The 19,287-nt window shown below is 35.2% G+C and overlaps 1 protein-coding gene and 1 long non-coding RNA gene across 2 annotated transcripts in view; one reads left to right on the top strand and one right to left on the bottom strand.

The window, feature by feature from the left end:
- LOC124131170 overlaps window positions 1-19,287 on the bottom strand; it is a 57,512-nt gene that overhangs the window by 24,286 nt on the left and 13,939 nt on the right. The window contains exons 6-14 of the mRNA XM_048395166.1: window positions 13,060-13,194; window positions 12,472-12,606; window positions 11,883-12,017; window positions 11,294-11,428; window positions 10,742-10,876; window positions 10,153-10,287; window positions 9,280-9,414; window positions 8,691-8,825; window positions 8,139-8,273 (exon numbers count right to left, since the gene is read on the bottom strand). Of these exons, the coding sequence (XP_048251123.1) occupies window positions 8,139-8,273; window positions 8,691-8,825; window positions 9,280-9,414; window positions 10,153-10,287; window positions 10,742-10,876; window positions 11,294-11,428; window positions 11,883-12,017; window positions 12,472-12,606; window positions 13,060-13,194 (1,215 nt within the window). The remainder of the gene's footprint in view (window positions 1-8,138; window positions 8,274-8,690; window positions 8,826-9,279; window positions 9,415-10,152; window positions 10,288-10,741; window positions 10,877-11,293; window positions 11,429-11,882; window positions 12,018-12,471; window positions 12,607-13,059; window positions 13,195-19,287) is intronic.
- On the top strand, window positions 93-4,829 carry LOC125379148. Its single transcript, XR_007220605.1, has 3 exons — window positions 93-437; window positions 3,048-3,235; window positions 4,804-4,829. It is a non-coding gene; the product is annotated as an uncharacterized LOC125379148 (long non-coding RNA).

Here is a 19,287-nt window from a genome sequence, read left to right as displayed (position 1 = left end):
TACACTGCTGACAGCAGAATATGTCACACATCCTCTTATTTACAGTAAACAATGTAGCATACCAATATATCTTTCTGTTAGGTGCTCTGTGTGAATGAATGATGCTATTTTTCTATTAAGTTTCTTAAAACAGACTTATTTTTCACTCATATGACTTTCAAATAATTATTTTGGCCCCTCAAGAACTAACTCCTGGCTGTTATATCCAAACTGGTTTGCCATTTGATATTGTCTGAACACTTTTTTCAGCTTTTCGCATGCCTGATGTTGACTGGGGAGGTATATGTGCACTCATGCAGAAGAAGTAGGAGTTTTGACATCGAATTTGGCATTTGGAGAAGCTGATCCGAAGTCCGGTGTTGGCAGTGTGTGATCGACAACCCTTGTTTTGCCTCGCTACGCTCTATTACCTTGTAGAAGTTGTGGAACTTGGACATGTAGGTACATTAAGTACATTTAAGAACCCCAGTCCATTTGAGGTTCCTCTGTTGCTCACTATCAAGTGCCATAATAAGATCACCCTCATGCACTAGACATTTCTAACAGTGCTCCCTTAATGCCCCACTGTGCAGTTTTTCAGTTTGCAAACATGAAATAAGGGCTATACACCAGTCCAAGAACCTGCTTAGATGAAAATAATATCCACTGGCTCTTTTGGAATGTAACATTATGGTTCTGAAATCATCTGTAAAGAATGTGATAGTGTTCGACAATACTGAATTATCTCCCCTGTTTAGTAAAATGCATTGTATCTTTCATTCCCCTATAAACCCATAAATTATTGGAGAGAAACACTATTTTAAGCTGGCATTGCATGACACTGTTAATTGTGAATAAAAAGAATTACATTTATGTCAGGATTAGCTGTACATTTTCAAAATTATATGGAATTTTAACTTTGTTTCATTGAAACTGGCAAATAACTGAAATAAGCAAGTTTAGCCACCTTGAAACATTAAACAGTAAGGATGTTTGATGTCCTGTGAGTATTTTAAAGTCTTAACTAAATAAACCAATAGAGTTAAGTGTAATTTCCTTCCATGTTGTGGTTTCAAAGAGCTTTCTTCTACTTGAGGGTCCATTTTCTATTTCTTGGCTTTAATAGGCGGTATGGTTCACTGGTCAGCATTTGAGATTGCTGGCAACAATGCACCCTTTTACTTCCTATTTTCTGGTAAAGCTCATTATCCAGCCTTACATATATGATGACTTTAAAGCTACTTAATGTGTCCCTTGCTTATTGTTGGCCTGAATTCCATGCTCTCTGTTCAATTTTGAGATTTTTTTCTGATTCCTTTCCATGTGTACTTATGTCACCAGCCTATATCATAGGGGATTATACTTTTGATTTTTGAAGTATATGAAAGCACAAACATTTGTGATAGCCCCTCCATAGATGATTTACCAAATGCTGACAGCCATTTGAGTGTTTAATTATATAAACAATGGATGGTGTAAGTTCGAGCAATCTCAAACAATATCAACCGCATCATGTCATGAGTGTCAAAACCATATTCCATGAATGTAGCAGACTCTGCTATGTTCTGATGATGTCAGCAAAGTAAGGCAAACAACAGACCACTACTCAATTTTAAATATGTATTGTAACTGGTTTTGAGGTTTAAAGATTTGTTCAATTTTTTTAGTCGAAAAAATATTTTAGGGTGATATGATCTATGCAGCCTCAATCATTTATAGAATTGACCCTTGACCCCCTTCTTTTATGAAATATGAATTAACTCCCATGGTCAGTGCATGAAGGTAGAAACTTCTTTATTAATACAGAAATACCTTTTGTAAAACATTGATGAAGTGTACATCCTTAAACTCTCACAACTCTTTCTGTGCATCAAAACTATGTATTCTGGTGCCATATAGACATGCTGGATAGGAACAAGTAGTGAAGTTTAATCCAATTTCCATTTTTTTTCTGAGAAGCTACATATATATACAATACATAAATCACACATTTGACAAGTGCAAATATATTCTGATTTGTCTACAGGTTCTACTACACCAAATCAGAACCAGTTTGGACAGCCTTCAGTGTAGATCGAGAGATATCTGCAGGCTGTGATTGGAGCATATTCTGTAAGATTGTTATGTCTTTCAAATGTACATCCATCCAGTTATTAAAACTGACCATGTTTTTCTATATTTAGTACTGTCTTTTTCAACATGATGACTTATGCTGAATGTGACCAGAGCTATTTTCAAGTAGGTGACATTTGGTGCGAAACTGGGGGTGGTGTGTTTAGCTTCCGGTACTCGGAAAAGGAGCTGACTAAGCTAGTCATTTTTATTTTTTTTATTGCTGCTCTAAGGCCAAACTGTGCACACACATACAGGTAATAGCTGTTGAATGCTTAGTTATTTAAAAGAAAATCATAACGTTACTATAGAAGTTTATGGGAAAACATTTGGTTGTGTGTAACCTGTAGGGTGAGTGCACATTTCAGTAATTCATACTTTACATGCTTTTCTGTTTATATTTCACCATGGATACACCATGGAGGCAAATTTAAAAACAATGACAGTGAAGTTGGGGACATTTTGGGTTGAATGGAGCATTTGGATGGCCTGGAAATGAATGTTGCTTCGTATTGTGGTCGAACTCAGCACGAACCCCCCAGGGTACCTCTGTCCAACAAGCCCTCATCCTGCCTTCTGAATTTGTTGAAACTGATGAATTTGACAACAAATTAGGGTAAAGTCACCACTGCCACAACAATTTCTGCCTTATGTCAATCGCTTGCCAGTCAAGTTACGCGATGCCGTTATCTTGAGTATGAAGCATGTACACTGCTGACAGCAGAATATGTCACACATCCTCTTATTTACAGTAAACAATGTAGCATACCAATATATCTTTCTGTTAGGTGCTCTGTGTGAATGAATGATGCTATTTTTCTATTAAGTTTCTTAAAACAGACTTATTTTTCACTCATATGACTTTCAAATAATTATTTTGGCCCCTCAAGAACTAACTCCTGGCTGTTATATCCAAACTGGTTTGCCATTTGATATTGTCTGAACACTTTTTTCAGCTTTTCGCATGCCTGATGTTGACTGGGGAGGTATATGTGCACTCATGCAGAAGAAGTAGGAGTTTTGACATCGAATTTGGCATTTGGAGAAGCTGATCCGAAGTCCGGTGTTGGCAGTGTGTGATCGACAACCCTTGTTTTGCCTCGCTACGCTCTATTACCTTGTAGAAGTTGTGGAACTTGGACATGTAGGTACATTAAGTACATTTAAGAACCCCAGTCCATTTGAGGTTCCTCTGTTGCTCACTATCAAGTGCCATAATAAGATCACCCTCATGCACTAGACATTTCTAACAGTGCTCCCTTAATGCCCCACTGTGCAGTTTTTCAGTTTGCAAACATGAAATAAGGGCTATACACCAGTCCAAGAACCTGCTTAGATGAAAATAATATCCACTGGCTCTTTTGGAATGTAACATTATGGTTCTGAAATCATCTGTAAAGAATGTGATAGTGTTCGACAATACTGAATTATCTCCCCTGTTTAGTAAAATGCATTGTATCTTTCATTCCCCTATAAACCCATAAATTATTGGAGAGAAACACTATTTTAAGCTGGCATTGCATGACACTGTTAATTGTGAATAAAAAGAATTACATTTATGTCAGGATTAGCTGTACATTTTCAAAATTATATGGAATTTTAACTTTGTTTCATTGAAACTGGCAAATAACTGAAATAAGCAAGTTTAGCCACCTTGAAACATTAAACAGTAAGGATGTTTGATGTCCTGTGAGTATTTTAAAGTCTTAACTAAATAAACCAATAGAGTTAAGTGTAATTTCCTTCCATGTTGTGGTTTCAAAGAGCTTTCTTCTACTTGAGGGTCCATTTTCTATTTCTTGGCTTTAATAGGCGGTATGGTTCACTGGTCAGCATTTGAGATTGCTGGCAACAATGCACCCTTTTACTTCCTATTTTCTGGTAAAGCTCATTATCCAGCCTTACATATATGATGACTTTAAAGCTACTTAATGTGTCCCTTGCTTATTGTTGGCCTGAATTCCATGCTCTCTGTTCAATTTTGAGATTTTTTTCTGATTCCTTTCCATGTGTACTTATGTCACCAGCCTATATCATAGGGGATTATACTTTTGATTTTTGAAGTATATGAAAGCACAAACATTTGTGATAGCCCCTCCATAGATGATTTACCAAATGCTGACAGCCATTTGAGTGTTTAATTATATAAACAATGGATGGTGTAAGTTCGAGCAATCTCAAACAATATCAACCGCATCATGTCATGAGTGTCAAAACCATATTCCATGAATGTAGCAGACTCTGCTATGTTCTGATGATGTCAGCAAAGTAAGGCAAACAACAGACCACTACTCAATTTTAAATATGTATTGTAACTGGTTTTGAGGTTTAAAGATTTGTTCAATTTTTTTAGTCGAAAAAATATTTTAGGGTGATATGATCTATGCAGCCTCAATCATTTATAGAATTGACCCTTGACCCCCTTCTTTTATGAAATATGAATTAACTCCCATGGTCAGTGCATGAAGGTAGAAACTTCTTTATTAATACAGAAATACCTTTTGTAAAACATTGATGAAGTGTACATCCTTAAACTCTCACAACTCTTTCTGTGCATCAAAACTATGTATTCTGGTGCCATATAGACATGCTGGATAGGAACAAGTAGTGAAGTTTAATCCAATTTCCATTTTTTTTCTGAGAAGCTACATATATATACAATACATAAATCACACATTTGACAAGTGCAAATATATTCTGATTTGTCTACAGGTTCTACTACACCAAATCAGAACCAGTTTGGACAGCCTTCAGTGTAGATCGAGAGATATCTGCAGGCTGTGATTGGAGCATATTCTGTAAGATTGTTATGTCTTTCAAATGTACATCCATCCAGTTATTAAAACTGACCATGTTTTTCTATATTTAGTACTGTCTTTTTCAACATGATGACTTATGCTGAATGTGACCAGAGCTATTTTCAAGTAGGTGACATTTGGTGCGAAACTGGGGGTGGTGTGTTTAGCTTCCGGTACTCGGAAAAGGAGCTGACTAAGCTAGTCATTTTTATTTTTTTTATTGCTGCTCTAAGGCCAAACTGTGCACACACATACAGGTAATAGCTGTTGAATGCTTAGTTATTTTAAAAAAAAATCATAACGTTACTATAGAAGTCTATAGGAAAACATTTGGTTGTGTGTAACCTTAAATCCCACCAGCAATATCTATATCCCCATGTACGGCTGCTGTTTAAATAAGCGTTCCACTGAAGACTCCTTATGTACATATGGTACATACACATGTTTGAATTCAGCGAATTGTTTGTCATTTAATTCTTAATTCCAAATATACATATTCAACGTATCATTGTTTTCAAAGTTCAGAAACTTGCCAATAACATGCAGTTGTTTTACGATATATGGTATTATCATGTTACGATATGTTTAGGTAATATCAGTCGGCAACACTTGTTGATACTTTAACCTAAAACTCCCGCTCGATAAATGAAAACGACACACAAACATTTGTATATTTAATACCTGACGAGCATGGTGTCTAAAATCAGTTACATAATGACCGACCTATTGCTAAGTGCGATAGGAATATAGAGAAAAGAAAACTACATAAGAATTCCGACACAATCGGGCGTCACTTATGATACACGACATCTTATCAACATAATATCCGTTCAAAACTTGGTTGGATTGTGAGAGCAAATCACACGCATCTAGATAGGTAGCCACGTTGGTCATGAAGTTACAAAATGTACTATAGTTTGCTTCATTACAGCAGTGGCGCTTGGAGATTTTCTGATAGTTTGACACATTATGATACACGACATAATATCGTGAGTATAACCATTCACAACTTGGTGGGATTGTGAGAGCAAATCACTCACGTCTAGATAGGTAGCTACGTTGGTCATGAACATTACCAAAGTACCATTAGTGCATTGAGACAGGAACTGTAAAATATATTGTAACATGAAATATACCGAAAACATTCATTTGATCACAATGTGCCATGTGTTAAACACAATTCATTCACTCCACTTACCTTTGCAATGTGGTACTTGGAAGTTGGTCTTACATCCCTGTGGACATTCACCATTACTTTTGTTGCAATGAGTACCATTTTTACAAGAACCACACAGCTGTGAACAGTTTCCTCCGAAATATCCATCTTCACAGTCTAAAATGAAAATATTGAACATCAATGTAGCTTTCTCTCAATCGCTCATTTCGCATTTGTTTTCTTAATCGTCCTGTGCAGATTTGAAATGTACATGTCTTTTTTTCAGGAATGAATTATAAGGTAAATTTAGAAATAATTGAACCAGATAAGTTGAAAATAAAATGTACTATGGTTTGCTCCATTACAGCAGTGGCGCTGGGAGATTTTCTGATAGTTTGACAAATTATGTGGACATTCACCATTACTTTTGTTGCAATGAGTACCATCTGTGCAAAAAAAACCTGCTGTAAACAGTTTCCTCCGAAATATCCATCTACACAGTCTAAAATGGAAATATTGAACATCAAAGTAGATTTCTCTCAATAGCTTATTTCTCATTTGTTTTCTTAATCGTCTTATGCAGATTTGAAATGAACATGTCTGTTCTACCAGATATGTATCAAAGGGTAAATTTAGAAATAATTGAACCAGATAAGTTACAAAATGTACTATGGTTTGCTCCATTACAGCAGTGGCGCTTGGAGATTTTCTGATAGTTTGACACATTATGTGGACATTCACCATTACTTTTGTTGCAGTGAGTACCATCTGTGCAAAAAACACACTGCTGTAAACAGTTTCCTCCGAAACATCCATCTTCACAGTCTAAAATGGAAATATTGAACATCAGTGTAGCTTTTTCTCAATAGCTTATTTCTCATTTGTTTTCTCAATCGTCTTGCGTAGATACCTTACCTTTGCAATATGGTGTTTGGAAGTTGGTCTTACATCCCTGTGGACATTCACCATTACTTTTGTTGCAATGAGTTCCATTTTTACAAGAACCACACTGCTGTGAACAGTTTCCTCCGTAATATCCATCTACACAGTCTAAAATAGAAATATTGAACATCAAAGTAGATTTCTCTCAATTGCTCATTTCTCATTTGTTTTCTTAATCGTCTTATGCAGATTTGAAATGAACATGTCTGTTCTACCAGATATGTATGAAAAGTTTAATTTGGAAATAATTGAACCAGATAAGTTACAAAATGTACTATGGTTTGCTCCATTACAGCAGTGGCGCTTAGAGATTTTCTGATAGTTTGACACATTATGATACACGACATAATATCCTGAGTATGGCAATTCACAACTTGGTGGGATTGTGAGTGCATATGACTCACGTCTAGATCGGTAGCCACGTTGGCCATGAACAATTACAAAATGCCATTAGTGCATTTGGCAAGGATCTGTAAAATATATTGTAACATGAAATATACCGAAAACATTCATTTGATTACAATGGGCCATGTGTTAAACACAATTCATTCACTCCACTTACCTTTGCAATGTGGTGCTTGGAAGTTGGTCTTACATCCCTGTAGGCATTCACCATTACTTTTGTTGCAATGAGTACCATTTTTACAAGAACCACACTGCTGTGAACAGTTTCCTCCGTAATATCCATCTACACAGTCTAAAATGGAAATATTGAACATCAATGTAGATTTCTCTCAATAGCTTATTTCTCATTTGTTTTCTTAATCGTCTTATGCAGATTTGAAATGAACATGTCTGTTCTACCAGATATGTATCAAAGGGTAAATTTAGAAATAATTGAACCAGATAAGTTACAAAATGTACTATGGTTTGCTCCATTACAGCAGTGGCGCTTGGAGATCTGCTGATAGTTTGACACATTATAGTACACGACATAATATCCTGAGTATGGCCATACACAACTTGGTGGGATTGTGAGTGCATATGACTCACGTCTAGATCGGTAGCCACGTTGGCCATGAACAATTACAAATTGCCATTAGTGCATTTAGCAAAGATCTGTAAAATATATTGTAACATGAAATATACCGAAAACATTCATTTGATCACAATGTGCCAGGTGTTAAACACAATTCATTCACTACATTTACCTTTGCAATATGGTGTTTGGAAGTTTGTCTTACATCCCTGTGGACATGCACCATTACTTTTGTTGCAATGAGTACCATTTTTACAAGAACCACACAGCTGTGAACAGTTTCCCCCGAAATATCCATCTTCACAGTCTAAAATGAAAATATTGAACATCAATGTAGCTTTTTTTCAATATCTTATTTCGCATTAGTTTTCTTTATCGTCTTGCGCAGATTTGAAATGAACATGTCTGGTTTTTTGATAGAAATGTATCAAAGGGTAAATTTAGAAATAATTCAACCAGATAAGTTACAAAATGTACTATGGTTTGCTCCATTACAGCAGTGGCGCTTGGAGATTTTCTGATAGTTTGACAAATTATGTGGACATTCACCATTACTTTTGTTGCAATGAGTACCATCTGTGCAAAAAAACACACTGCTGTAAACAGTTTCCTCCGAAATATCCATCTTAACAGTCTAAAATGGAAATATTGAACATCAGTGTAGCTTTTTCTCAATAGCTTATTTCTCATTTGTTTTCTTAATCGTCTTGTGCAGATACCTTACCTTTGCAATATGGTGTTTGAAAGTTGGTCTTACATCCCTGTGGACATTCACCATTACTTTTGTTGCAATGAGTACCATTTTTACAAGAACCACACTGCTGTGAACAGTTTCCTCCGTAATATCCATCTACACAGTCTAAAATAGAAATATTGAACATCAAAGTAGATTTATCTCAATTGCTCATTTCTCATTTGTTTTCTTAATCGTCTTATGCAGATTTGAAATGAACATGTCTGTTCTACCAGATATGTATGAAAAGTTTAATTTGGAAATAATTGAACCAGATAAGTTAAAAAATGTACTATGGTTTGCTCCATTACAGCAGTGGCGCTTAGAGATTTTCTGATAGTTTGACACATTAGGATACACGACATAATATCCTGAGTATGGCAATTCACAACTTGGTGGGATTGTGAGTGCATATGACTCACGTCTAGATCGGTAGCCACGTTGGCAATGAACAATTACAAAATGCCATTAGTGCATTTGGCAAGGATCTGTAAAATATATTGTAACATGAAATATACCGAAAACATTCATTTGATTACAATGGGCCATGTGTTAAACACAATTCATTCACTCCACTTACCTTTGCAATGTGGTGCTTGGAAGTTGGTCTTACATCCCTGTGGACATTCACCATTACTTTTGTTGCAATGAGTACCATTTTTACAAGAACCACACAGCTGTGAACAGTTTCCTCCGAAATATCCATCTTCACAGTCTAAAATGAAAATATTGAACATCAATGTAGCTTTCTCTCAATCGCTCATTTCGCATTTGTTTTCTTAATCGTCCTATGCAGATTTGAAATGTACATGTCTTTTTTTCAGGAATGAATTATAAGGTAAATTTAGAAATAATTGAACCAGATAAGTTGAAAATAAAATGTACTATGGTTTGCTCCATTACAGCAGTGGCGCTGGGAGATTTTCTGATAGTTTGACAAATTATGTGGACATTCACCATTACTTTTGTTGCAATGAGTACCATCTGTGCAAAAAAACCCTGCTGTAAACAGTTTCCTCCGAAATATCCATCTACACAGTCTAAAATGGAAATATTGAACATCAAAGTAGATTTCTCTCAATAGCTTATTTCTCATTTGTTTTCTTAATCGTATTATGCAGATTTGAAATGAACATGTCTGTTCTACCAGATATGTATCAAAGGGTAAATTTAGAAATAATTGAACCAGATAAGTTACAAATTGTACTATGGTTTGCTCCATTACAGCAGTGGCGCTTGGAGATTTTCTGATAGTTTGTCACATTATGTGGACATTCACCATTACTTTTGTTGCAGTGAGTACCATCTGTGCAAAAAACACACTGCTGTAAACAGTTTCCTCCGAAACATCCATCTTCACAGTCTTAAATGGAAATATTGAACATCAGTGTAGCTTTTTCTCAATAGCTTATTTCTCATTTGTTTTCTTAATCGTCTTGCGTAGATACCTTACCTTTGCAATATGGTGTTTGGAAGTTGGTCTTACATCCCTGTGGACATTCACCATTACTTTTGTTGCAATGAGTACCATTTTTACAAGAACCACACTGCTGTGAACAGTTTCCTCCGTAATATCCATCTACACAGTCTAAAATGGAAATATTGAACATCAAAGTAGATTTATCTCAATTGCTCATTTCTCATTTGTTTTCTTAATCATCTTATGCAGATTTGAAATGAACATGTCTGTTCTACCAGATATGTATGAAAAGTTTAATTTGGAAATAATTGAACCAGATAAGTTACAAAATGTACTATGGTTTGCTCCATTACAGCAGTGGCGCTTGGAGATCTTCTGATAGTTTGACACATTATAGTACACGACATAATATCCTGAGTATGGCCATACACAACTTGGTGGGATTGTGAGTGCATATGACTCACGTCTAGATCTGTAGCCACGTTGGCCATGAACAATTACAAATTGCCATTAGTGCATTTAGCAAAGATCTGTAAAATATATTGTAACATGAAATATACCGCAAACATTCATTTGATCACAATGTGCCAGGTGTTAAACACAATTCATTCACTCCACTTACCTTTGCAATGTGGTGCTTGGAAGTTGGTCTTACATCCCTGTGGACATTCACCATTACTTTTGTTGCAATGAGTACCATTTTTACAAGAACCACACAGCTGTGAACAGTTTCCCCCGAAATATCCATCTTCACAGTCTAAAATGAAAATATTGAACATCAATGTAGCTTTTTTTCAATATCTTATTTCGCATTAGTTTTCTTTATCGTCTTGCGCAGATTTGAAATGAACATGTCTGTTTTTTTGATAGAAATGTATCAAAGGGTAAATTTAGAAATAATTCAACCAGATAAGTTACAAAATGTACTATGGTTTGCTCCATTACAGCAGTGGCGCTTGGAGATTTTCTGATAGTTTGACAAATTATGTGGACATTCACCATTACTTTTGTTGCAATGAGTACCATCTGTGCAAAAAAACACACTGCTGTAAACAGTTTCCTCCGAAATATCCATCTTAACAGTCTAAAATGGAAATATTGAACATCAGTGTAGCTTTTTCTCAATAGCTTATTTCGCATTTGTTTTCTTAATCGTCTTGTGCAGATACCTTACCTTTGCAATATGGTGTTTGAAAGTTGGTCTTACATCCCTGTGGACATTCACCATTACTTTTGTTGCAATGAGTTCCATTTTTACAAGAACCACACTGCTGTGAACAGTTTCCTCCGTAATATCCATCTACACAGTCTAAAATAGAAATATTGAACATCAAAGTAGATTTCTCTCAATTGCTCATTTCTCATTTGTTTTCTTAATCGTCTTATGCAGATTTGAAATGAACATGTCTGTTCTACCAGATATGTATGAAAAGTTTAATTTGGAAATAATTGAACCAGATAAGTTACAAAATGTACTATGGTTTGCTCCATTACAGCAGTGGCGCTTAGAGATTTTCTGATAGTTTGACACATTATGATACACGACATAATATCCTGAGTATGGCAATTCACAACTTGGTGGGATTGTGAGTGCATATGACTCACGTCTAGATCGGTAGCCACGTTGGCCATGAACAATTACAAAATGCCATTAGTGCATTTGGCAAGGATCTGTAAAATATATTGTAACATGAAATATACCGAAAACATTCATTTGATTACAATGGGCCATGTGTTAAACACAATTCATTCACTCCACTTACCTTTGCAATGTGGTGCTTGGAAGTTGGTCTTACATCCCTGTAGGCATTCACCATTACTTTTGTTGCAATGAGTACCATTTTTACAAGAACCACACTGCTGTGAACAGTTTCCTCCGTAATATCCATCTACACAGTCTAAAATGGAAATATTGAACATCAATGTAGATTTCTCTCAATAGCTTATTTCTCATTTGTTTTCTTAATCGTCTTATTCGGATTTGAAATGAACATGTCTGTTCTACCAGATATATATCAAAAGGTAAATTAAGAAAGAATTAAACCAGATAAGTTACAAAATGTACTATGGTTTGCTCCATTACAGCAGTGGCGCTTGGAGATTTTCTGATAGTTTGACACATTATGATACACGACATAATATCCTGAGTATGGCAATTCACAACTTGGTGGGATTGTGAGAGCATATGACTCACGTCTAGATCGGTAGCCACGTTGGCCATGAACAATTACAAATTGCCATTAGTGCATTTAACAAAGATCTGTAAAATATATTGTAACATGAAATATACCGAAAACATTCATTTGATTACAATGTGCCATCTGTTAAACACAATTCATTCACTCCACTTACCTTTGCAATGTGGTACTTGGAAGTTGGTCTTACATCCCTGTGGACATTCACCATTACTTTTGTTGCAACGAGTACTATCTTTACAAGAACCACACAGCTGTAAACAGTTTCCTCCGAAATATCCATCTTCACAGTCTAAAATGAAAATATTGAACATCAGTGTAGCTTTTTCTCAATCGCTCATTTCGCATTTGTGTTCGTAATTGTCTTGCGCAGATTTGAAATGTACATGTCTTTTTTCAGGAATGAATAATAAGGTAAATTTAGAAATAATTGAACCAGATAAGTTACAAAATGTACTATGGTTTGCTCCATTACAGCAGTGGCGCTTGGCGGTTTTCTGATTGTTTGACACATTATCATACACGACATAATATCGTCAGTTTCTTCTATTGATAGCTTGGTGGGATTGTGAGAGCAAATCACTCACGTCTAGATCGGTAGCCGTGTTGGTCATGAACATTACTCAAGTACCATTAATGCATTGAGACAGGAACTGTAAAATATATTGTAACATGAAATATACCGAAAACATTCATTTGATCACAATGTGCCATGCGTCAAACACAATTCATTCACTACACTTACCTTTGCAATATGGTGTTTGGAAGTTGGTCTTACATCCCTGTGGACATTCACCATTACTTTTGTTGCAACGAGTACCATTTTTACAAGAACCACACTGCTGTAAACAGTTTCCTCCGTAATATCCATCTTCACAGTCTAAAATGGAAATATTGAACATCAATGTAGCTTTCTCTCAATAACTTATTTCTCATTTGTTTTCTTAATCGTTTTATGCAGATTTGAAATGAACATGTCTGTTCTACCAGAAATGTATCAAATGGTACATTTAGAAATTATACAGATAATATAACTTACTATCGGTTGCTTCATAACAGCAGTGGCGCTTGGACTTCCTATCGTCATAATAACCATTCAAAACTTGGTTTGGTTGTGAGAGCAAATCACTCACGTCTAACTTTCCATTAGTGTATTGAGAAAGTATCTGTAAAATACTTGTTAACATGAAGTATACCGACAATATTCTTTTTGTGTGACAATGTGCCAGAAATATATCAAATGTTAAATTTAGTACAGAAATGAATCGGATAAGTTGTGAGAACAAATCACTCGCGTCTACATCAGTAGCCACGTTGGTCATGCACACTACCAAGATGTCATTAGTATATTGAGTAAAGAAAAACATTTGGTAACAAGAAGAAGAAGAAGGAGAAGAAGAAGAAGAAGACGAGGTTTATTCGGTATGAAATGACCAAGAGTACAAAACATAAGATAAAACCTTTGCACATGGACAGGGGAGGCAAATGTCATACCATCTCAATACAATATTTATGATACATTATACAGGCAGATTTATTTTCAGTTATACGACGACGTTTTCTTATGAGCTAAACCTCTTTTCTTGCTGATAGTTCATTTTGATTGTGATGGGTAAATGTAATAATTGCTTGGATGTAGAGCTTTCTGTTATTCTGGTTTTCACATAAAATGTTCAAACTAAAATATATGATATTCATCTTCAATTATATTATGATTATATTGATTGCACTCCAAAAAATCAGTATTAACTTGTCATTATACCGAAACTGTTGAATACCTAACTTATTGCGTTAGGATAGCTTTTCATCCATTATTCCCTGCCTTGTCCATCTCGGAAGCTTGACCACTGTCGCCCCTGGGTGAAAATATATCATTATGACTGATTTTTGCTATCAGTAATGTATTTTTGTATTCGATACTGACAAATGCCATCATAGTATATATTGTCATTGAATATTGTACTACCTCGCTATTGTGTACTGACAAATGCCATCATATTCAATCTTTATTTCACGTACTGAAGAGGCCACAGGCCTATAGTACAATTTGAAGAATATACAATTGTATACAATTTATGTACATATCTCACCAAATCACCTCACGTCATTCCACATCGCATCTCAACACAGTCACATAATTCCACACATACAGTACAATACCATACCCTGTAATTTCATAATTTCTATTTGACCATATCACAACTTGTTATATCATACAACATATTCTATAACATCATATCATATTATATCATTATTATAAGATCATACTATATAGTATTATTTTATATACCATTATCATAACATACCATACATACCATCGTACCATATATCACACCTATATTTTATCACATTTCAACATGTCATATCACACAACACATTAGCAATTTCACAGCTTGTCCCATCATATCTTATCATATCATACCATATAATGCCATGTCATTCCATGCCAATTTATATCATATCAATTAATCAATATTTATTCAACACTGGAAGACCGCAAGCCATATAATATGTACACTAAAAAACAGTATTTACCCAATTTCTATAATACACATAACATATTGCATCATATCCCCTCATGTATCATGTATAATACCACAACACTTATCATATCATATCACATCATGTCATGTCACATCATATAATTTCATTTAAGAATTGACCTTCACTTTGTGTGAGTTCATTGGAGTATGAAGGTTCATACTCCAATGAACTCACACAAAGTGAAAGTCAATTCTTATAAAATTTTTATCACAATTTCTTACCTCAAACGATGTAGGCCAAGATCTAAACACAATTTCATTTACATACGTGTGACTTCATGTTTACACTGACAGCCATACAACAAACAGCTATATCGCGGAGTAAAATAGTTCCTCAAAAAGAGAGGTGACATGGGCGTATGGATGCACAACTTGCTCTTCAGAAACATCTTAAGCAGCACATGTGTTCAAATCATATCCTCATTAGATGAGAAAGGTCTGTAAAGAACTACCTCAGTAAGTCAGTCACAATGACAGCGCGTCGTAATACATTTACATGAAGAACAAGACGTCAAAATGGCCGACACGATAAACGTGACGGGAGAGATTTCCAAAGTTGTTAATGAACCTGTGGCGGTTAGTGTTAGTCATCATTGATCAACTGGCCGATTATTGAAAGGTGAATAAAGATGCCTCAAACAGACACTAAGGTAAATTCATAGATTGCTTGAGACGGTCAATATCAGCCTTGGCACGGATCGAGTCGACACTACGATAGTTTAGATGTGCATTTCATCGTTTGTTCATTCGGATAGGCCGCAGCGAGGATATTCGTGAACAAGCATGCAGTCACGCTCTCTGACATTTCTCAATGTATACTGAAACGCTGAGACCAAGAATAAAGGTTCTAAATGATCAGAAAGAACGCTTATGTGTGTTTTCGTGCTAGGGAATTCCCAGGGGTTTCCCCAGGAATGTGGAAGTAGTCCGTCAGTGTTTACGTCATTTAAAGAATACGGTCTCGTGAAAAACGTATGAACGCCCAATGGAAAAGCCGTATATCGTGTAAACTTCAAATTAAAAAATTATATACATATAACTATACTAAACCATTTGTAATATCACGTCCCACAATATCATATGACAGCCTAATAGTTTAATACCATTTCTAACTTTTTTGTTTGTAGTTTATTCAAATGGCAAATATCTATAAAAGTGTGCTTAATGTATATACACAATAGTTTCCTATTATCAAGCAGCTAGGATTATTCTTTCATAAGGTTCTGTCGGTATAAAGAGGCATAATATATGTACATGGAAACATTTTGTAAGATACTCCTTTTTGTGTTTGACAGCAGTGTAACAAATATAGAGGTTATCACGCGAGTGTGTTTGGGGATGGTAAATATCCTGCATTAGGAATAAACATTGTATTTAGCGAGCCTTGGCGAGCTAAATACATAGTGTTTATTCCTAATACAGGATATTTAACATCCCCAAACACACAAGCGTGATAACCTCTTTATCATATAATGTCATTCTTTAATTCTGTGCTTCAAAATCGCTTTTCCTCTCTCACAAACATTACCGAAACATTGCGAGTTTTCCTGGAATGCGCGCATTAATATTTATTACGTCACAGGGTAAATGATGTGTCAGTCGGACAGTGACAGTAGCCAATATAGTTCCAACTGAAATATGTTTCTTATACAGTGGCGAAGCAACATATACGCAAAACAAGAATTGTTTTTAAAATTTCCTTTCGCGGCAATCCATCGGTCTGTCCGCTAGAGTAACTGCCCTTTGTCAAAGGGAAGCCACTCTAACCCTAGTCTTTGAGACGTCACGGCCACGGTCAGATGTTGTTGACAGTCGGTCTTTCCTGTCATAACGATAAGAAGTGTAGTCAGATGTACACACAGCGACAAAACGAAACAAGGTAACAATTCAAACATATTTCCGCCAAATCCAACTATTTTAATTTGTGGAGGAGGTTTCAAGCCGCAGAGGTCTACAGGCACAGATATGGCTACTGATCCCGCTTGGCTAGGCCTCGTGCCCTCGCCAAATTGTTTCGAAATTTATATCTCCAAAGTTGCCAAAACTTTTAAAATGCCTTAGCTACGTCACAGTTAGACACAGATTTTCAGTATATTAGACTGTTCTTTTGATAATGATAGCAATTATCCCTGTAGTTTATCCAGATTCCCGATGGTTAATTCTGACTCGATCGCCGAATGACGAGTGCGACGCCATGTTTGTTTATAAACAGTGAAAGTAGTCCCTACTTGACCTTTGATATTTGCATCTCTATCCGCATATGACCCCAACGGATACCGTTTTTATCCGTTGGCTTTATCCTGTCGAGAAACCTACCCATTATATGATAATTAATAATATTAGGCTACCTGTAATAATAAGCTTGCAGGTATTTTTCTCTAAGGTGTAAATACACTGGACATACAAGTAAGAAATGAGATTCATCTTCTACTGAGTTTAAACTACATAGACTACAGATTCTTTCTTCACGAGGAATGTTTGCATATCGCCCTGTTTCTATTAAAAGGTCGTGAGAAGAACATCTAAAACGTGAAAGAGCCGTTCGGAATTTTTTAACATTACCTTTTGATAAATAATCTTCCATAATTATTTCTGATTTAAACATTTTGTAATAAGAGCACTTGTTTGTAAGAGTCAACGATGCAGTCCAAGATTGTTAATAAATATCCTTTAATCTCTGGGTTAATGAAAGTATAAACATTGATTTGGAACACACATATTTGTTTTGCCAAATATCACCAAAGCCACAACTGAAAAGTAATTCTCTAACACCTGTAACCCAGTTTCTTTTCCCATTATTATCATAAAACTATCATCATATTATAACACTTTTTTGGCAATCTATATGAGGGCAAGTCAATAAGTCTCAGCCAGTATTTAATAACTTTTATATTTGAATATACATAGAGAGGGAATCTTCCACATTCTCCATTAACCACCAAGCTGGAAGTGTTTATTTTAACACCTAGATACTTTTTGCAAACATATAAATGAATCTTTTCTATGGCATCAAAGTGCTGTAAACCCCAGACTTCTGCCCCATACAACAAAATGGGGAGTATCTTTATATCAAATATTTAAAAAAATGATTGATGAGAAATGGTTTCTAAAACTTTCAAACTCTTATATCATATTATATATATTGCCATTGAATATTGTACTACCTCTCTATTGTGTACTGCCATTGCAATTGCCATGCAGTAATTTTACTGATTTGTAAGTTTTTTCATACATTTGTTTATTGTATACCAATTGTTGGTTCTTTGTTGGTTTCAAACCAGGTTCTTTTACGTGCAGATTTCTAAATTAACATTTTGTTTCTTTTGGGAATCGACTCGTAACACGGCATAGATCCTTATACCATTGTCATCAGCCTCTTTAATAAATGATGTCTACTGTGTCATCCGTCAGTGTATCTAACTGACACAAGAGACCACATAGTGAGTCTGAAACAAAAGTTACGTCATCACCAAAAAGTAACATATGAATCTCCACGATATCCGGTAACACTTTGGATACTATGCTTTCCATTGGGTACTATTTCTACAGCAAGTTCTTTTATGAATAAAGAAAACAGCCTTGGACTTCACATTCACACTTGAATGGAAAATTAATGTAGTCTCTTAATTGTGAATCAAATAGAACAGTACTATACTGAGGATTTATACCTTTCAATGCTTGAAACATTTTCTCACGTAGACCATAGCTAGATAACATTTTCCAATATTTAAATCTATCTACATTATAAAGTCTTTATTAAAATCTATAAAAGCAACAAATAATTTTCCTCTTCCTCTTTCTTATACATTTTTCGATAATGGCATATAACGTGCACTTGTGATCTACTGTCTAAAACCTGCTTTATTATAGTTACTTTATTGATTATATATGCCCATTGCGTTAAACGTTCATTCAGAATGCAATCATATATTTACTCAAAGTACTTCCATAGATATATCTCTATTATTATCGGGGTTTTGAACATAACCTTTTTTTGCAAGGTTTGTAACAAAGTTCGAATATACCTGCTCTGGAATAAAAAGTTTGGTTACTAAATATCCCAGAGTTTGTAAATTTGGATAAATTGATCATAATTGATTGTATGTTGTTTAACGCCGCTCTCAGCAATATTCCATCAATATGACGGCGGTCGGTAAATAATCGAGTCTGGACCTGTAAATCGAATGATTGACATGATGAGCATTAATCTAATCTAATCTAATGAGCCAATCCCACCCGGATCCTCGCGGTTTTCAAATTTGGAAACTTTTGTAAACTATTACAGTTTCCATACATTTCCAAAACTGTTATACTTTCCAAAAGTTTCCAATTTGTATATTATAATATTTGTCCAAATGTTTCAAAGTAGTAAACTTTAGTTTAGGAAAGTTCGCCATTAAATCATAACTTATTGTTTACAATTATTTTGA

Source organism: Haliotis rufescens, unplaced genomic scaffold (genome assembly GCF_023055435.1).
Source record: "Haliotis rufescens isolate VD_foot unplaced genomic scaffold, xgHalRufe1.0.p SCAF_14, whole genome shotgun sequence".
Lineage (NCBI taxonomy): Eukaryota > Metazoa > Mollusca > Gastropoda > Lepetellida > Haliotidae > Haliotis > Haliotis rufescens.
The sequence above is the reverse complement of the archived record's forward strand: the minus strand, read 5'-3'. Positions and strand labels throughout refer to the sequence as shown.